Below are 20,580 nucleotides of genomic sequence, written 5' to 3'. Positions count from 1 at the left end.
TCGCGGGTCGGGTTACGCGCGTGAAAGCAGCCGGGACGGAGGGAGAGGCTCCGCCGTCTGTGAAGCCGCCGGGTTTCCAAAGCGCCGTCTCCGGGTTGCCCAGGAGACAGGGGTTGCGTTGAATGCAACTCAGTGAACAATAGTGCGTTTCAAACATACATGCCCAGACCCGCAGTGAGGTTCTAGAAATTAACGGCACGGAAGGACAATGGCCTGAGACCAGCAGTGCACTGGATGAGCAAACCCCTGGGAGTTGTGTTCACTGGGAGGGTGTTTAGCTGAGCAGGTGATACCAGCAGAATGCCACACTAACATGTCCGGAGGGCCGCCCGGACCGGCGGGGCTCAGGGGGGCTGAGCGTCCACCTATGACCCAGGAGGTCACGGTCCGATTCCCGCCTCAGGGCACAGGGCCTGGGGTGCGGGCTTGGTCCCCCAGAGTGGGGCGTGCAGGAGGCAGCCAATCCGTGATTCTCTCTCATCACTGATGCTTCTATCCCTCTCTCCCTCTCTCTGAAATTAATACAAATATATTAATAATAAAAAAAAGAAGAGAAGTGTCCGGATTGGTGCCCAAGACACGGAGGTACCGGGGTGCTTTCCCAGCCTCACAGAGGGTTCGGCGTTCGGGAGAAAGGGCTGTGCGTAGATGATTAAAAAGGAGTCCGTGGACGAAAGATAGTTTTGATAGGCCTTGGGGGTCAGAGGAGCTTCAGCTGAAGGAGCTGAAGACTCTCCCTTGTCCCAGAGACCCGTGCCTTTTTATTAAACACAATCTGTCCCAAGGCAAGGTGGAAATATACCCTTCAAAGGGTGCGGTATCAAAGGGTTTTACAGAAACATTGTCAGTTTGGGGGAACAGCCTACAGCGGTTCAGGTGTTTGGCCAACAGGAGGCAATGACATGCCCTGAGCTGTCTGGCAGCAGACAATCCTATTCAGGTTTGGGGGAAGTGCCTTTTAGCCGTTCCAACAGGTAAACTACATGTGACTCCACCCTGTCGAGCCCCCCAAGCTTCACCAACCTTTTGGTAAAACTCCTGTAATTATTACACGCTGGGATTGGTTCTCGGCAGCACGACCCACTCGGAAGCCCCCACTCGCCTCTGCCCATGTCACCAAAGCTGGGTTCTCCAGGGAAGCTGGAATTCTTGGTCTTTTGGTGACAAAAATTAAAACATTTTGGCTAAACCTGTTTTCCTGTTTCTCCCCTTGAGCCGGGAGCAGCGCCCCTGGGCCAGGCCCAGCTTATGGGCCGTGAGGAGGCAGCGGCTCCTGTGATGGTGGGTGGTGGCCGTCCCGTCTGGAGCGCGCCGCCCGAGACGTCGGAGGAGCCCGCAGACCGGGCGGAGCGGGCGCCGGAGGCGCGGAGACCAGGCCGCCCCGTAGAAGATGTGTTTCACCGCGTAGCGATTTCACGCGGACGTTGTCCAGCAGCATTTTCAGTTAAATTTGGTCTGACTAGTTTTTCCACTCAGAGGGTCACCGCTGAGAAGGGTCTGGAAAGGTGACACCCGTCCACGTGGGAAGGTCGGCGTGTCCCCCGTCCCTCCTCCGTCCACTCCTCGCGCGGCCTCTGTGCCCGTGTTCGCGGGTCCGAGTGGGAGGGCTCTCCGTGGGGGGTGGCGTTTTATTTTTTTTTTAATATATATATTTTATTTATTTCTTTACAGAGTAAGGGAGAGGGATAGAGAGTTAGAAACATCGATCAGCTGCCTCCTGCACACTCCCTACTGGGGATGTGCCCACAACCAAGGTACGTGCCCTTGACCGGGAATCGAACCTGGGACCCTTCAGTCCGCAGGCCGACGCTCTATCCACTGAGCCAAACCAGTCAGGGCAGGTGTGAGGTTTTAGAAAGTAAGTCTAGTTGGGAAGAAAGTCATGTCTGGCGAGGTCTCGTTGCCTCCTGCGCCCCTGTCAGCTTTCTGGTTTGGGAAGAGTGCGTGTTGAATTCCGGCCAGCACGCTGTACCCCGTGATAACTGGCCAGGCGGTGGCGTTCACGGTTAATCTGCAGCGTGCTCCCCTGTGAGGGTCAGCGCGCCTTCCTGATACGGGGACCCGCACCCCTGTTCCCGCTCACTGCAGTCCCCGCTACACGCCAGGAATGGGCGTGACGGGTCTGAGCAGAGCTGAGGGGGGAAGGGGCAGGGCCGGGGCGCTACCCTCCGCTGGTCCCGAGGAGCTTTGGCCATAGGTAAGGATCAGGGGTCCTGATTCTAAGATTTAAAAAAAACAAAACATATTTTTATTGATTTCAGGGAGGAGGGGAAAGGGAGAGAGAATCATGGATCGGCTGCCTCCTGCACACCCCACACTGGGGATCGAGCCCACAACTCGGGCCTGTGTCCTGACCGGGAATCGAACCCTGACCTCCTGGTTCATAGGTCGACGCTCAACCACGGAGCCACACCGGCCAGGCCTGCCTCTAGATTTTGATCCTGGTCCCTGTCCACGTCCCGTATGCGACTAGTTATGTCTTCTCCTTTTGTTCTTGGAAAACATCTTTAAAGCCGCAGTTTCCCCGGGAAATGCCGGAAAAGCTGGCTTCACCACATGGCTTCAGCCTTGCCCTGGGCTCGAGGGCGGCTCCGACGACCCAGCCAGAGTCGGGGTTGGGGGGGTGGGGGGTGGGCATGGCCGACCCGCGTGCCTGTGGGAAGCTGGGATGTGGCCTGGAAGCAGTTGCTCTAGAGCAGTGGTTCTCAACCTTCCTAACGCCGCGGCCCTCTAATACAGCTCCTCATGCTGTGGTGACCCCCAACCATACAATTATTTTCGTTGCTACTTCATAACTGTAATTTTGCTGCTGTGATGAATCGTCATATAAATATCTGTGTTTTCCGATGGTCTTAGGCTCTACAGCAGCGGTTCTCAACCTGTGGGTCTCGACCCACCCGCTGCTGTAGAGCCTAAGACCATCGGAAAACACAGATATTTACATGACGATTCATCACAGTAGCAAAATGACAGTTATGAAGTAGCAACGGAAATAATTGTATGGGTGGGGGTCACCACAGCATGAGGAGCTGTGTTAAAGGGCCGCGGCATCTGAAGAGTCAGGTTCCTTTGGACGGTCTCGGACGTGCGGAGTGAAGATGGGAATGCTGTTCCAGGAAGGTTGTTGGTGTCAGTTTTCCCCGGGACTGTACCCGAGTGCGTGCCATCCTTCGTCAGGGACGTGACGTGTGGGAGGAAACACTTGCAGAGCGTTTAAAAGTCCCGCCTGGGACAGGGGAGGCGGGAGGACGGGGGGCCACCCCCCAGGGGCTGAGGCTGGCTCGGCCGGCCCGGAGCCCGAGGTTGGTGAGAGCCCCGCAGACCTCCTGAAGCTCAGATTGCTGGCCCCGCGGCCGGAGTCTCCGACGCGGTGGGTCCGCTTGGGGCCGGGTAGTCCACAAGCGAGACGGACTCTCAGGTGACGGACGGCACTGTGCGGGGCCGGACTGGGGCCCCCACGTTGGCGGGAAGTGTCACCCGCAGAGCACGGCAGCTCACACGCCTTTCCCGAGCGTTGGCACATGGCCGCCCTCACAGCAAGGAGGGGGTGGCGTGGGCCGTGCCCAGCTCCAGGTCTGTTGGGGGGGGCCCCCCACGGGGCCTGGATCATCGGGAGAAGCAGCGGGGCTCGGGCGCGGGCTGCCCCCGGGGCCTGGAGGGTCCCCGTGTCTGTGACTGGGGCCCACGTGCAGCTTGCAGGTGGGGGGCCTGTGGAAAGCAGGCGCAGGCCCTGGGCGGGGCGGGGGCCCATCGGAGGGCAGAGGGTCGCTGGGCGGGGCTGGTGCTGGTGCCGATGGCACGGCCGACGAGCTTCCCACGTGAGGTGCCGGTGGGGAGATCGTGGCTCCGGGACCCGGCGTGGGCGCAGGCAGGGGTCCTGCCGCCGAGCGTCGCTTCCGGGCTGTGTGGGCCGGAGAGCCTGGCTCCGTGGGCACCCCGTGGGCGCTGTCATGGCACCCGGTGCCAGCCGCGCTGCTCTGGGAACCCGGTGGGGGGTCGTGTGGCTTCTACCTGGACGCCTCTGTGATGGGCCGCCTGCCCCTTCCCGGGCGGCCGGGGCCGTGCCTGGACGGCTGTGGCTGCTGGTTTGTCCCCTCGGGGCCCACGGTCTCTGGAACAGCCCAGAGGGGTCAGGACCATGTGTCAAAGCCCTGGTCTTTGAACAACGACCAGAGCGTTTCCTTGTCTCTTACATTTTCTGTTTTCTCCTTGGATAGTGTCCCTGACGCGTTCACCCCTTTTCACGCTGCTCTCCCGCCCGGTAGGCGCTGCCTTGCCTTGTCTGGGCACCTGCGTGTTCACACAGCAAATCTCAGGGCCACCAGGGGTCCCAGCCTGGGCGCGTGCCGCTCCCGCGCGCCCCCACTTCTCCGTGGCCACCTCTGAGGTCATTGGACTCGTGCCCCTCTTGCTTTTTCTTTTCTTTCTTATTGGTTTCAGAGAGGACGGGAGAGGGAGAGAGAGAGAAACATCAACGATGAGAGAGAGTCATGGATCAGCAGCCTCCTGAGCATTGAGCCTGCATCCCGGCATGTGCCCTGATCGGGAATTGAACCCGGACCTCCTGGTTCATGGGTGGATGCCCAACCCCTGAGCCACGCCGGCCGGGCCATCCCCTTCTTTCTCCACGTGGCTGGCTTTTGGACAAGGGCCCTTTAGTAAACTGGGTCTCGTACCCCTTCACCTCCTGATGAGGGTTTCACGGGCTGTGCGTGAGCGCTCCTGGCCCCCCGGGAAGGTGGCCGCGCCTGAGCGTTCGTGTCCGAGTTCGCCCCCGTCAGGGCACTGCAGGGTGGGCGTACGGGTCTGAAGGTGGGCTGCTTTCGCCTCCATCGTGTCCTCGTATGAACTGAAAATAAGAAAGTGCAGATGTCGTAGCAAGCATCCTCTCATAAAGAATACAGTCATGACAGTGATAGAAACCACCAGGCAGGCCCCCAAGCCATGTCTTTAGACTCCGGGACTCGTCGCCCCCACCTGGCTGGTTGCGTGTCAGTGCGAGAGAGTGTGTCTGAGCACACGGAACGCTGGAGGGGTGTGACCTGAGGTGTGGAAACAGGGGTCCCCCAAACCTCGTCTTGGGCCGGGGTCTGATGGCGGGGTGTTGAAATCAGCATTGAGTTAGAGCTGAATGTCATCCAGCAAATCTCAGCCGCAGTCGACAGAGTCCCCGCACCGTCCTCACGCATCATCTCCCTCTGGAGATTCGAAGCAAGAGAAACGCTCCTTTTAAAACCTTCGGAGACGGTGGCTCAGGCTGTTGAGTGAGAGCGAATGTGGTTGGGACACCCCGTTCTCTTCGCCCTCTGCGTCCTTTTTCCTATTTCTGCTGCATTTTTATTATGAGCTAGAGGCCCGATGCACGAAATCCGTGCTAGGGGCTCGGCCCTCACGGCCCCGCCCATTGGTCGTTCCGAAGGTCGGGCCGCCGTCCGGTCTAATTAGCATATTAGCTCTTTATTAGATAGGATGTGTGCGTCATGATGTTATTATCGTGGGTGAGGTCAGGGCGCTGTTCCTTGGGGCATGGAGACGCAGCACTAATTAAAGACGCGTGGAATTCCCAAGCAGAGCCTTTCATGAAAAAGGTCACTCTTCATGACTTACCGGGAACGCAATAAAAATCGAATGCAGTTCTTAAAGGTTAAGCATTCTTAAAGGTTAAGTTAGTGCAATAAACCATTTTACAAGTAATAGAATTATAAAGTGACCTAATCTCTTTTTGACCTTAAAAATTTGGTGAACATCTGGCTCCAAGGCTGTAACGTTCTTCCTAAAGTTGTCATATGGACGAACCCCTTTCTCAGTACTCAGCTCAGCTCAGCTGTTTTCCTCCTCAGGGTGTTCACGCTCATGAGTTTTAGTCTCATTTTACTCTTGCAATAGCAACCACATGTGTATATTTTACCTGATAATTATATAAAGCATTTAGGGTGATTTCATGTATGAAGGCTTATCTATGTATGCTTGAAAGTTAACAGTCACGTATGAACGGTAACTATGAATAAAAGCAGGTTGTATTGTTGGTGTTACTGTGCTCATCAGAAATGGTGGATTAGCTATCCGTGTTCCCTGGTCCCCACAAATCCAAGGATCTTAGAAATGACTGGGAAATAGGTGTCCGGCTTTTTGGCTTTTTACAGGCCAACACCTCAAACCCAAAGCAAAATGGTGGCTTAGGACTGAGTAACGGCGAATGAAGCCAAACTCCAGTCCGTCTGCACCTGGGAAAGGGGGTGAAATGAGGGATTCCCTACGTATGTGTTACTCTTATTTTTCACCCTCAAAATGCCAGTGTGTTGAGTAAAGCTGGGAAGAGCGGTGAACGAGGAAAACGCACCCGCCTAAATAAACATGCACGAACGGCCGAGCGCAGTCGCCGTGCGGGCGTCCCCCGCAGAGGGGAGGCTCAGGCGCGCTGGGAGCAGTGGGAGGCGGAAAGCGAGCAGGCACACACGTGCAGGCGTGTGTGAGGGCCCCACGGACCTGCGGCCCCCGGAGTCACGTTCCAATTCCGAGTCCTCTTTTTTGTGATGTGTGTGTGGTGTGTTTGGGTGTGTGTGCTGTATGTGTATGTATATGTGTATGTATGTGTGTTTGGAGTGTGTGTACGTGTGCGTGGTGTGTTTGGGTGCGTATGTGGTGTGTGTGTGCTATATGTATATGTGTATGTATGTGTGTAGTGTTGTGTGGTGTGTTTGGAGTGTGTGTACATGTGTGTGGTATGTGTGTGTCTCTCTGTGTGTGTGGTATGTGTGGTGTGTGTGTGTGTGTGTATTTAATTGGGCTCATACTGAATATGAGCCCATACTGAATATGTAACCTTTTGCCTTTACTTTTGGAGAGTCATTTCCCATTCTATTACGTTGCTTTCCAAAACCTGTGTAATGGTCCGCCATTGGGATGCATGGTTGTTAATTATTCCTTAGTCATGGGTAATGTTTTGCTACCATGATTTCCCAATAAATTTTCCCATCTGTACACTTGGTGCATATACCTGTTTATTTCCTTGGGAGAAGAGGTTTCTTGAGTCTGAAACAATATATGAAATCACTGGGCTTTTAAAAAATATTTTTGATTGATTTCAGAGAGAGGAAGGGAGAGGAAGAGAGAGAGAAACATCCATGATGAGAGAGAACCACTGATCAGCTGCCTCCTGCACGCCCCACACTGGGGATCGAGCCCGCAACCCGGGCCTGTGCCCTGACCGGGAATCCAACTGTGACCCCCTGGTTCATAGATCGACACTAAACTTAAAATCACTGGTTTTTGAACAACAGTTAGAACTCTTGACTGTGGTGACTTTACCAGCAGTGTGGGGCGATCTGACAGTCACCTCGGAGCCGGTGTAAATATTTGACGACGTGGGACGTGCAGATGGCCTTCCGGCTGTGGCTTCCTCCAGACCCGGGCGTGGAAACTGGTCAGAGTTTCCACGGAGCCACCGTCTCCCGCCGTGTGGCGCCTGCTCCTCGGCACAGCCACGTGACCGGGTCCCCGCCCGTCTCCTGCGACGCACTCGCCCATGTCCCTGTGCAGTGTGGGGTCAGACACGGGTGGTTTCTGTCACCGAACTCCTTCTCGCTCCTGCTCAACATGCACGTTTCCTCGAGCAATGGGAAGGAGAGGCCGCGCATCGATTCAGGGAAACTGCTGATCCGGAAGATAAAACAATGTGAGCGTAAAAAAAAAAAAAAAAAAAAAAAAAAAAAAAGCAAAATGGGAGAAACCAAGATGGCGGCATAGGTTAAACACCTAACCGACAGCCGGGCACAACAATATCAAAAACACAACTAAAAGTCAAAACGGACATCATCCAGAACCACAGGAAAGCTGGCTGACTGAAATGCCCACAATTAGAAGGAAAAAGAAAACCACAAGGAAAATCAGAGAAGCCGTAAAAGCTTGAGGTATGGAGACACGGGCGGAGAGGCGAGCCCGCGCGCGTGCGGGGAAGCCGGAGCCGGAGAGGAAGGGGCGGCTGGCGGCCTGGCTGGCGTTCTCTGGCGGGAAGGAGATAAAAGCGCCAGATTGTGCTGAACCCCAGCTCCGACTGCACTGAACCCCAGTGCCCGGCGAAACCCTGGGAAGCCGGGCTCATGCTGGGGGAGTCTGGGCTGTGGGACAGAGACACAGAGGAGCTGCGCCGGAGCCGCGCACGGGAATGTGCGCAGAGGAGGGACTGTTGCCTGTGCCGCTGGATTGCCCTAGCGGGAAGGAGACAAAAGCTCCGGACTGTGCTGAACCCCCAGTTCCAACTGCACTGAACCCCAGTTCCGGGAAAGACCCGGGGAAGCCATGCTCATACTGGGGAAAGCTGGGCTGTAAGGCAGAGATGCAGAGAGGCGGCGTAGAGCAGAGCACCGGAGGCGCACACAGGATTGTGCGCGGAGGATGGGCTGTTGACTGTGCCGCTGAGTCACCCTGGAGGGAAGGAGACAAAAGCGCCAGACTGAGGTGAGCCCCAATTCTGACTACACGGAAACCCAGTTCCGGGAGAGAATCTGGGAATCCAGATTCATTGGGGGAGAAACTAGACTGTTTGGCAGCGCGCGAAACTCCAGGGCGCTTTTCTCTCAGAGGTGTTTGCTGGGAGTACAGAGGGACACTGAGACACAGGAACCTCATAGGGCGGGGCTGACGGGAAGCCAAGGCGGTAGGCTCCGCCCTGTAACTCCGCCCCATCCAAACTGAACACAGAGGCTTTTACAATTTTGCAAGTCTAGTTGAATGGGGCTGTCTCCCGGCATAGACACAGCTGATCCTCACAGCCAATTGGACTGGAGGTCACATCCTCCCAGTGTACCAACAGCAATCAAGGCTTAACAACACCAAGACTTTGCACTCAGCCCACAAAGGGGGGTATCAAGAGCGACCACCTAGGGAGATTGGGGAAGCTGAGCGATAGGGAGGCAGCCAAAAGGGGAAGGCACCGAAACAGGTCACGAATATAAGGGATGCTGTAATTCCTGCTGAGGGGCCACAGGCAGTAGCTGACCTACACTCCATTGGAGACCCAGAAACGAAGGCATCTAGTGGTCGGTGTGAGATGACATCAGATTTTGACCACTCCCATAAGGGACACATTCAAGAGGCAGACGCAGTGAGCGCCAAAGCCTTGCTGCACCAAGACCCGGCACATAGGCGTGTCTCCCGCACAGCAACTCTTCCTTTATAGACACAGAGGGTCCGCACGGCCAATAGGCCTGGAGGACAATTCCTCCCAGTGACACCTACAACAATCAAGACTTAACTATACAAACAAGGACCAAGATGGAGGCATAGGGCAGAAGCCTGATTGCTGCCTACCACAACGGTTTTGAGACTACAACGGGAGAGCGGAGCGGACACCATCCAGAACCACCGGAGGGCTAACTGAGCGGATGCTATACAACTAGAATAAAAGAGAGGGGTACGCGGGATGAAGCTGATGCCGGTGACCCAAAGACCACACTTTAAAAACTACGGCTCAGGCGACACAATGGCGGCCTGGAACGTGCTCGGCGCAGTTCCCCCAGCGGTCTCCGGCTGAGGGGAAGGCTTCACTCGCTGCCGAGCACGGACAGACGAGCCCCTGGGAGACATGGGGCGGGAGACTACGCGCTTGCTGACCTCCGAGTCCTTCAAGAATCTCAATGCCCCGGAAGCGGCCAGGTGCGCACGCTCGGCGACCGGCCACCGCTGCAGACCCAAGGGCCGACGCAGCCACCCCGGACCAGCCCGCCGCCGCGCACCGGGCACACCGGAGCTTCGCCGAGCCCGCCGCCCAACGAGTTCTGCGGTGGCTGCCCTGGAACTCTGAGAAAATGGCCGAAGGAATTGCTGAGAGGGAATTGACCAACAGGAATTGGGATCAAGAAGACGAAACTCCGCTGGGTCCCGGATCCGGGTGAAGCCGCGTGCCCCTGGGTCCGGGTGAGGCTGGGAACTGGGTCAGGGTGAGGCTGGGCCCCGGGTCCGGGTGAGGCCACGTGCCCCTGGGTCCGGGCGAGGCCATGCGCCCCTGGGTCCGGGTGAGGCTGAATCCTGGGTCTGGGCGAGGCCGTGCGCCCCTGGATCCGGGTGAGCCTGGGTCCCGGGTCCGGGCGAGGCCGCGGGCCCCTGGATCCGGGTGAGCCTGGGTCCCGGGTCCGGGCGAGGCCGCGGGCCCCTGGATCCGGGTGAGCCTGGGTCCCGGGTCCGGGCGAGGCCGCGGGCCCCTGGATCCGGGTGAGCCTGGCCCCGGGTCCGGGTGAGGCCGCGGGCCCCTGGCTCCGGGTGAGCTTGGGTCCCGGGTCCGGGTGAGCCTGGCCCCGGGTCCGGGTGAGGCCGTGGGCCCCTGGATCCGGGTGAGCCTGGCCCCGGGTCCGGGCGAGGCCGCGGGCCCCTGGATCCGGGTGAGCCTGGGTCCCGGGTCCGGGCGAGGCCGCGGGCCCCTGGATCCGGGTGAGCCTGGGGCCCGGGTCCGGGCGAGGCCGCGGGCCCCTGGATCCGGGTGAGCCTGGGTCCCGGGTCCGGGTGAGGCCGCGGGCCCCTGGATCCGGGTGAGCCTGGGTCCCGGGTCCGGGCGAGGCCGCGGGCCCCTGGATCCGGGTGAGCCTGGCCCCGGGTCCGGGTGAGGCCGCGGGCCCCTGGCTCCGGGTGAGCTTGGGTCCCGGGTCCGGGTGAGCCTGGCCCCGGGTCCGGGTGAGGCCGTGGGCCCCTGGATCCGGGTGAGCCTGGCCCCGGGTCCGGGCGAGGCCGCGGGCCCCTGGATCCGGGTGAGCCTGGGTCCCGGGTCCGGGCGAGGCCGCGGGCCCCTGGATCCGGGTGAGCCTGGGGCCCGGGTCCGGGCGAGGCCGCGGGCCCCTGGATCCGGGTGAGCCTGGGTCCCGGGTCCGGGCGAGGCCGCGGGCCCCTGGATCCGGGTGAGCCTGGGTCCCGGGTCCGGGCGAGGCCGCGGGCCCCTGGATCCGGGTGAGCCTGGCCCCGGGTCCGGGTGAGGCCGCGGGCCCCTGGCTCCGGGTGAGCTTGGGTCCCGGGTCCGGGTGAGCCTGGCCCCGGGTCCGGGTGAGGCCGTGGGCCCCTGGATCCGGGTGAGCCTGGCCCCGGGTCCGGGCGAGGCCGCGGGCCCCTGGATCCGGGTGAGCCTGGGTCCCGGGTCCGGGCGAGGCCGCGGGTCCCTGGATCCGGGTGAGCCTGGGCCCCGGGTCCGGGCGAGGCCGCGGGCCCCTGGATCCGGGTGAGCCTGGGTCCCGGGTCCGGGCGAGGCCGCGGGCCCCTGGATCCGGGTGAGCCTGGGTCCCGGGTCCGGGCGAGGCCGCGGGCCCCTGGATCCGGGTGAGCCTGGGTCCCGGGTCCGGGCGAGGCCACGGGCCCCTGGATCCGGGTGAGCCTGGCCCCGGGTCCGGGCGAGGCCGCGGGCCCCTGGATCCGGGTGAGCTTGGGTCCCGGGTCCGGGTGAGCCTGGCCCCGGGTCCGGGTGAGGCCGTGGGCCCCTGGATCCGGGTGAGGCTGGCCCCGGGTCCGGGCGAGGCCGCGGGCCCCTGGATCCGGGTGAGCCTGGCCCCGGGTCCGGGCGAGGCCGCGGGCCCCTGGATCCGGGTGAGCCTGGGTCCTTGGTCCGGGCGAGGCCGCGGGCCCCTGGATCCGGGTGAGCCTGGCCCCGGGTCCGGGTGAGGCCGCGGGCCCCTGGCTCCGGGTGAGCTTGGGTCCCGGGTCCGGGTGAGCCTGGCCCCGGGTCCGGGTGAGGCCGTGGGCCCCTGGATCCGGGTGAGCCTGGCCCCGGGTCCAGGTGAGGCCGTGGGCCCCTGGATCAGGGTGAGCCTGGGTCCCGGGTCCGGGTGAGGCCGTGGGCCCCTGGATCCGGGTGAGCCTGGGTCCTGGGTCCGGGTGAGGCCGTGGGCCCCTGGATCCGGGTGAGCCTGGCCCCGGGTCCGGGTGAGGCCGTGGGTCCCTGGATCCGGGTGAGCCTGGCCCCGGGTCCGGGTGAGGCCGTGGGCCCCTGGATCCGGGTGAATCAGTGCCCCTGGGTCTGGCCGAGACCAAACCAGAGGGAGTCGGACCTGCATTACCACCATTTGTCCACCATCCAGAGCTGAGGGGTCAGTGCCGACATGTACTCATAGGGAACTGGTGGACATTGATATTGGGTCTCAAAAGAACTGTTGGTCCAGAAAGAAACTCACTACAGACTGATTCATTTGCCTGTCAGCATAACTATTATTGCTCGTCGCACATTCAATTCTTATAAGTATATCTCTAGTGACACATGATTTCGCTCATCTAGGGGAAATGATGAACAACATAGACTGATGAACAAGAACAGAACCAGAAACAAGGAGGCATCGATCGGACTATCGGGCCTCAGAGGGAGGATAGGGGAGGGTTGGGGGAGGGGGGAGAGATCAACCAAAGGTATTGTGTGCATGCATATGAGCCTAACCAATGCTTAAGTTCAACAGAGGGTTGGGGCATCCAAGGGGAGGGGTGTGGGATGGGAATGGGGGGATGAGGACAAATATGTGACACCTTAATCAATAAAGAAATTAAAAAAAAAAAAAAAAAAAAAAAAAGAAGCTGACATTCAAAAAAAAAAATAAATAAAAAATAAAAAGCAAAATGCAACAAAAAAAAAAAAAAAAAAAAAAAAAAACAATGTGAGCGTGCACGTATTGGACAGCACGTATTTGCATTTAACCAGGAACGGGTCTAAGGAATATAATAAACCCAATCGGCCAAAACCTCTGTTCTCATGAGACGTGCTTTCTAGGGACGATTTCTAAAGGTTTACTGTAGGATGATTTACAGGATGCAGCATCGAGAGGCGTAACATTCCATTGTGATTTATTTTTTTGGCAGCTGTGTCTGAAACCTTCACAAATTTGTTAAAGTGAGAAATTAAATGCTTCCATTTGGACCGTGTGTTCTTTAAGTACTTGCTGGTTAGTATTTCCGAAGCGAGGGGTCTCATGTCCCAGCGAATCACTAACAATTAATACGCTTTTATTGACATGGTCTTCATGGAAGAGCGTACTCTCTCGGGTGGAGGCAGTGTAACTTCGAAATCAAATCACCGTGTTCGCCAGTGGATATCGCATTGAACTGGAATCTGATGATACTGGGGCAGCCCCGGAGAAAGGCGTGTTTCGCATCACTTGAAGCCTTGTCAATTAATAGGAGGATCGAAGTAGACTTTTTTTTTTTTTTTAGGGCAGGTGCTTTGCCCCCAGGATCACATAGGGGGCCCCAGGATAGGTATGCTCTCAAGTTAAATTGGGACAGGAACGCTGTACTTACGTGGGCTAATGCTTCTGATCGTCATCGTAGAAATGAATGAATGAGTGAGTGAGTGAGTGAGTGAAGTGTTGGCAGCCATTTTAATAAGCAAGCAAACAGATCTGTAAGATTATTTTAGAGTCTGCCTCTCCCTCCCCTGCGTCCCCAGGTAACCCCGGATCTGCTTTTTGTCGTCAGAGATCAGCTTGCGTTTTCAGCAGTTCATGGGGCGAGCGTTGTACAGGCGGTGCCCTCTCTTCCCCGAGTCCCTCCTCACAGGGGGTTATGTTGAGAGCGTCTGCGTCATGTGTGACCCAGCGGTCCGTCCTCTGCCGCTCCGTTCCCTGGCGCGGGGATGTGAGGTTTGTGTATCAGTCGTCGCGAATTAGACTCTGCGCTCTGCCCTCGGCAGGTCTCCCGGTGTGTTATTTGTCACCACGGGAGAGACAGATGTTGAGACACACACACACACACACACACACACACACACACAGGCACACACGTGAACAGCCTCAAGCTCCAAACCCTCTTCATAAAATGGGGCTCTAGTTCCTTGTTCCTGTGTTTATCCCCCCTTTATCCTGTTTAGGGATGAGCTCGCTGCCAGTCACGTGTCCGAGTAAGTGTGCGGAGCGCGGAGACGGGCAGCAGACCAGCCCCCCCCCCCCCCTGTCTGTGCCCGGAGGGCTAGTCGGGGTGTGGCTCACTATCTGCTCCCCGCACCCCAGCAGCTCGCCCTTCCCTGAGCTTCACAACGTGCCCGTGTGGCTGCGGTTAGCGGGGACCTCCCCCCCAGCTGGCCCTCCGTGCTTCCTTCTCACCGGGGACCTTCCCCCGCCCAGCTGGCCCTCCATGCTTCCTTCTCACCGGGGACCTTCCCCCCCAGCTGGCCCTCCGTGCTTCCTTCTCATCTGGGGACCCTCCCCCCCAGCTGGCCCTCCAGCTTCCTTCTCATCTGGGGACCCTCCCCCCCCCGCTGGCCCTCCGTGCTTCCTCCTCGGCCGGGGACCCTCCCCCCCAGCTGGCCCTCCGTGCTTCCTCCTCGGCCGGGGACCCTCCCCCCCAGCTGGCCCTCCGTGCTTCCTTCTCACCGGGGACCTTCCCCGCCCCAGCTGGCCCTCCAGCTTCCTTCTCATCTGGGGACCCTCCCCCCCAGCTGGCCCTCCGTGCTTCCTCCTCGGCCGGGGACCCTCCCCCCCAGCTGGCCTCCGTGCTTCCTTCTCACCGGGGACCTTCCCCCCCAGCTGGCCCTCCGTGCTTCCTTCTCACCGGGGACCTTCCCCCCCAGCTGGCCCTCCGTGCTTCCTTCTCATCCGGGGACCCTCCCCCCCAGCTGGCCCTCCGTGCTTCCTTCTCACCGGGGACCTTCCCCCCCAGCTGGCCCTCCGTGCTTCCTTCTCATCCGGGGACCTTCCCCCCCAGCTGGCCCTCCGTGCTTCCTTCTCATCCGGGGACCCTCCCCCCGCAGCTGGCCCTCCGTGCTTCCTTCTCTACCCGAGGACCTTCCCCCCCAGCTGGCCCTCCGTGCTTCCTCCTCGGCCCGAGGACCTTACCCCCCAGCTGGCCCTCCGTGCTTCCTTCTCTACCCGGGGACCTTCCCCCCCAGCTGGCCCTCCAGCTTCCTCCTCGGCCGGGGACCTTCCCCCCCAGCTGGCCCTCCGTGCTTCCTTCTCATCCGGGGACCTTCCCCCCCAGCTGGCCCTCCGTGCTTCCTTCTCACCGAGGACCTTCCCCCCCAGCTGGCCCTCCGTGCTTCCTTCTCTACCCGGGGACCTCCCCCCCCAGCTGGCCCTCCGTGCTTCCTTCTCATCCGGGGACCTTCCCCCCCAGCTGGCCCTCCGTGCTTCCTTCTCAACCCGGGGACCTTCCCCCCCAGCTGGCCCTCCAGCTTCCTCCTCGGCCGGAGGACTTTCCCGTTGGCGCGGGCTGCGGTTAGAGGAGGTGAGCAGGCGGGTGGCGCTGCCTTCCGTCTCTGCGAGTCTGGTGCGCCACCTGCTCTCTGCCTCCGTCCGGTTGGGGTTGGAAGAGTTGTTTTCCTGCGGCCATGTGACCACGTGTTCCATGTGACCGCGTGCGAAAGGGTCCCTCTCCTCCCAGGCCCGGCGGCCTGCCATGCCTTCAGGGGAGGCAGCCGGCAGGCTCCGGGTCGGAGGTCATTATTATGTGAAATCCTGGCTCAGGGGCTTGTCTGGAAACTGGGAAACCGGCAGCATCCCTCAGGGCAGATACTAAAGGCCCACAGCGCGGAATGCAGAGGGAGCGGGGTGCAGCGAAAGGACCCCCTTTCACCGTCCTCTGTCCTAAAGGGCCACCGCTCCCAGGGTCACCGTGGTGCTCAGTCTCCCTCACCCCCCGGGGTGCCCGCTGTGGGCACTCAGTCCCCCTCACCCCCCAGGGTGCCCGCGCTCCTTCTCTGTGCCTGAGCCCGGGTCCTCAGGTCCTTCACGGCCCCTCCCGGCCTCCACCCTGCGGCCCCCGTCCCTGCCACGTGGGATGGCGGGCCCATCCCTCTGGGCCGGAGGCGCTCACCCCCGACGGCCCCTGAGCTCTGCGTGTCGGTTGTGAAATGGGAGATCTTCATGGTACGCGGTGCTTCCGCCCTGAGCGTGTAAAGAAGACGCCGCGGACGAGGTCCAGTCCGTGTTGCTAACGGGCCCTTGCACTTTCTCTTCGCAGGTCAACTTCGTCGTGTGCCAGCTCTTTGCCTTGCTAGCGGCCGTTTGGTTTCGCACTTACCTTCACTCGAGCAAAATGAGCTCTTTTATCAGACATGTCGTGGCCACTCTTTTGGGCCTGTATCTTGCGGTTTTCTGCTTTGGATGGTAAGTATGTTGATCCTACGGAGCGAGGACATGACGTCCTTGTGAATCGAGTGTGTAGAAAGATACACTCTCAGTGCTTATATTTACTTATAAAGTTTTATACTGTTTTTTTGGCTGTTTTAAAAAATATATTTGTATTGATTTCAGAGAGGAAGGGAGAGGGAGAGAGAGAGAGAAACACCAATGATGAGAGAGAATCATGGATCAGCTGCCTCCTGCACGCCCCCTACTTGGGATCCAGCCTGAAACCCGGGCCTGTGCCCTGACCGGGAATCGAACCTGCAACCTTTTGGTGCACAGGATGATGCTGCAGCCAGCCGAGCCACTCCGGCCAGGACTGACGCTTTGTAGTTTTTATGTCAATGAGTGGAGAGTGGGCCCTGTCTCTCCAGTCTGGGCTGAGGGCATTGACCATTAATAATGTATGAAAAAGGACAGATGAGGAATAGAGGCACTTATTCCATCATGCGTAGTTCTTTTTGCCTGTTTTACAAATCTTTTACACCAAGACAGATACGTCATTTAAAGCAGTTCCTTATTGCCGCACAAGCGGTGTTGCGAGAGCTGTATGCCATTGTGTAGGGTTATAGTAACACTCCAGGCCGTGTGTGTGTGTGTGTGTGTGTGTGTGTGTGTGTGTGTGTGTGTATTGATCTCAGGAAGGGAGAGGGAGAGAGAGAGAGAGAAACATCAATGATGAGAGAGAATCATGGACCGGCTGCCTCCTGCACGCCCCACACTGGGGACCGGCTGCCTCCTGCACCCGGGGCCTGTGCCCTGACCGGGAATTGAACCCTGGCCTCTTGGTTCACAGGTTGACGCTCAGCCCCTGAGCCAGCCGGCCGGGCTAAACGTAGCACTTTGAAGCCTAAGTTGTTTGAACTGGGTGTTTGTGAGCGGTGCCGTCCCGGTCTAACCGTGCCCTCGCTCTTTGTAGGTATGCCTTACATTTCCTCGTACAGAGTGGAATTTCCTACTGCATCATGATCATCATCGGAATGGAGCACATGCACAAGTAAGTGTCCGCTTTGCTCACACACACGCACACACACACACACACACACACACACACACACACACAGACACACACACACGCGTGTGTTTCCCACGAATACAGCTGGGTCAGATAGAATCTTACTGCGTTAAAATTACCCCACACTGTGATCGCTTTTTCAAGAACTGTCGTGAAATCGTCGGTGTGCGCCCTCCCGTGTACCTGCGCCTGGGCTCGCAGCCTTGCCCTGTTGGCGCTGGGGGGGCAGGTAGGGGGGTAACTCATTGGTGTGTGGCTTCCCGTCTCTGTGGGGGGTGCGGCTGCAGCCCTGGCCCCGCCCACTACACGCCGGGAGCTCCTCCCACATGAATGTTTCCAGATACTTCCAGGGGCCCCTGGGGCGCGGAGCTGCCTCTGGTTGGGAGCCCGGGCTTAAGGAGGGCCAGGGTTCAAGCAGCACCCTGAGGGGCGGGGAGGACCGGCGCCGCCTCCTCTGGCTCTGACATCGCGCTGGGACCCGCGCCGCCTGCGGTCCTTGGGGCGGCGTGTCTGTGCTAAGATCGCTCGTGGGAGAATGGTTGGCGACTTATCTTTCTTCCTGAGCTGACCGCCCTGCGCCCAGAGCCCCCGAGGTCCGGGAGCCGCTGCCGGAGGCCCGTGTTGGGGCGCTGTCGGGAGGGAAGGGGACCGCCTTGCCGGGCGCTCGGTGGCTCCACCCCGAGACCTGGAGCTCGCCCGCTTCGGGTCTGAGGTTCGCCCAGCCCAGGCCGCTCGTGCGGGGCTGGCCTTCCCACCGTCTGTCCCGGCACCTCTCCCCGGGCGGCGGCTCCCTGTCCTGCCGTGTCCGTGGCCTGGGTGCTGGGTGCCCGCCTGCAGGACACGTGCCTCCCGGCCGGAGGTCAGCGCTGCTGCAGACGGGGTGGGGGGCCCAGGGCACCGGGTCCAGCGGGGGGGACCCCGGGCAGGGCGCTCAGGGCGGCCTTCCTGAGGACACGGAGCGGATCTGCACAGGCTCCAGCCGCGGAGGGGAGCGCCGGAGGGTTCCCTGGGGGTGGGGGCCGGGCATTGAGGCAGGGGGAGCGCGGGGGTGCGGCTAGAGGGAGGGGGCCGGGCATTGAGGCAGGGGGAGAGTGGGGGTGCGGCTAGAGGGTGGAGGGCAGGGCATTGAGGCAGGGGGAGAGTGGGGGTGCGGCCAGAGGGAGGGGGGCCGGGCATTGAGGCAGGGGGAGCGTGGGGGTGCGGCTAGAGGGTGGGGGGCTGGGCATTGAGGCAGGGGGAGCGTGGGGTGCGGCTAGAGGGAGGGGGGCCGGGCATTGAGGCAGGGGGAGCGGCTAGAGGGTGGGGGGCCGGGCATTGAGGCAGGGGGAGCGTGGGGGTGCGGCTAGAGGGTGGGGGGCTGGGCATTGAGGCAGGGGGAGCGTGGGGGTGCGGCTAGAGGGAGGGGGGCCGGGCATTGAGGCAGGGGGAGCGTGGGGGAGCGGCTAGAGGGTGGGGGGCCGGGCATTGAGGCAGGGGGAGCGTGGGGGTGCGGCTAGAGGGAGGGGGGCCGGGCATTGAGGCAGGGGGAGCGTGGGGGTGTGGCCAGAGGGAGGGGGGCCGGGCATTGAGGCAGGGGGAGCGTGGGGGTGCGGCTAGAGGGAGGGGGGCCGGGCATTGAGGCAGGGGGAGCGTGGGGGTGCGGCTAGAGGGTGGGGGCCGGGCATTGAGGCAGGGGGAGCGTGGGGGTGCGGCTAGAGGGTGGGGGCCGGGCATTGAGGCAGGGGGAGCGTGGGGGTGCGGCTAGAGGGAGGAGGGCCGGGCATTGAGGCAGGGGGAGCGTGGGGGTGCGGCTAGAGGGTGGGGGGCTGGGCATTGAGGCAGGGGGAGCGTGGGGTGCGGCTAGAGGGAGGGGGGCCGGGCATTGAGGCAGGGGGAGCGTGGGGTGCGGCTAGAGGGAGGGGGGCCGGGCATTGAGGCAGGGGGAGCGGCTAGAGGGAGGGGGGCCGGGCATTGAGGCAGGGGGAGCGTGGGGGTGCGGCTAGAGGGAGGGGGGCCGGGCATTGAGGCAGGGGGAGCGTGGGGGTGCGGCTAGAGGGAGGGGGGCCGGGCATTGAGGCAGGGGGAGCGTGGGGTGCGGCTAGAGGGAGGGGGGCCGGGCATTGAGGCAGGGGGAGCGGCTAGAGGGAGGGGGGCCGGGCATTGAGGCAGGGGGAGCGTGGGGGTGCGGCTAGAGGGAGGGGGGCCGGGCATTGAGGCAGGGGGAGCGTGGGGGAGCGGCTAGAGGGTGGAGGCCGGGCATTGAGGCAGGGGGAGCGTGGGGGAGCGGCTAGAGGGAGGGGGGCCGGGCATTGAGGCAGGGGGAGCGTGGGGGTGCGGCTAGAGGGAGGGGGCCGGGCATTGAGGCAGGGGGAGCGTGGGGGTGCGGCTAGAGGGAGGGGGCTGGGCATTGAGGCAGGGGGAGCGGGGGGGGGGGTGCGGCTAGAGGGAGGGGGGCCGGGCATTGAGGCAGGGGGAGCGTGGGGGTGCGGCTAGAGGGAGGGGGGCCGGGCATTGAGGCAGGGGGAGCGGCTAGAGGGAGGGGGGCCGGGCATTGAGGCAGGGGGAGTGTGGGGGAGCGGCTAGAGGGAGGGGGGCCGGGCATTGAGGCAGGGGGAGCGTGGGGGTGCGGCTAGAGGGAGGGGGCCGGGCATTGAGGCAGGGGGAGCGTGGGGGTGCGGCTAGAGGGTGGGGGGCCGGGCATTGAGGCAGGGGGAGCGTGGGGGTGCGGCTAGAGGGTGGGGGGCCGGGCATTGAGGCAGGGGGAGTGTGGGGGTGCGGCTAGAGGGAGGGGGGCCGGGCATTGAGGCAGGGGGAGCGTGGGGGTGCGGCTAGAGGGAGGGGGGCCGGGCATTGAGGCAGGGGGAGCGTGGGGGTGCGGCTAGAGGGTGGGGGGCCGGGCATTGAGGCAGGGGGAGTGTGGGGGTGCGGCTAGAGGGTGGGGGCCGGGCATTGAGGCAGGGGGAGTGTGGGGGAGCGGCTAGAGGGTGGAGGCAACTTCACCCAAAGGGACGCAGTGGCCTTGGGCACGCTGTGCTTGGGCCGTCGGGGTTTCCCGTGTTCCCAGTCCCCACAGGAGGGAGCCCCTGTGACTCGGTGCCCGGTGGTAGGATGTCCCGGCCCCGCTGGGTGTCTGAGAGGTCGGGGGGCGTCCCTCCCGAACCCCCGCCCCAGGAGAGGGTGTGCAGACGGCCTGTGAGAGGCTTTGGGTCCTCGCTTTCCCTCCCGTTGTGAACGGGACCTGTGGGGAGCTTTCCGTCATCCCCGCGCGGCGCGGGCGGTGTCCCCTGGGACGGAGGTGGTGGAGGACGTGGGGGTCGTGAGTGGAGGGCGCGAACAAGACCCACACCCGTGCTGGGCAAACAGGCGGCTGTGCGTCCTGTCTGAACGCGCCGCGTGGGGCGTGTGCTCGGCTCCCTCCCGCGGGGCTCCGCCCGGTCCCGTCCACATGCCGGACACCGTCCACAGGGCCGACTCCCCGGACGGATCGGTGAAAAGGAGTTTGAAGATCGT

General features: G+C 61.4%; 1 protein-coding gene across 2 annotated transcripts in view; it reads left to right on the top strand.

Annotated features, from left to right (window-relative positions):
• Window positions 1-20,580, top strand: part of MBOAT2 (membrane bound glycerophospholipid O-acyltransferase 2) — a 55,607-nt gene that overhangs the window by 7,352 nt on the left and 27,675 nt on the right. For both annotated transcript variants that reach the window (XM_079791511.1, XM_079791512.1), the window contains exons 2-3: window positions 15,913-16,058; window positions 16,996-17,073. In XM_079791511.1, coding sequence (XP_079647637.1) covers window positions 15,913-16,058; window positions 16,996-17,073 — 224 coding nt within the window. The remainder of the gene's footprint in view (window positions 1-15,912; window positions 16,059-16,995; window positions 17,074-20,580) is intronic.

The sequence above is a fragment of the Cnephaeus nilssonii genome, assembly GCF_951640355.1.
Source record: "Cnephaeus nilssonii genome assembly, chromosome: 15".
Classification (NCBI taxonomy): Eukaryota; Metazoa; Chordata; class Mammalia; order Chiroptera; family Vespertilionidae; genus Cnephaeus; species Cnephaeus nilssonii.
The sequence above is the reverse complement of the archived record's forward strand: the minus strand, read 5'-3'. Positions and strand labels throughout refer to the sequence as shown.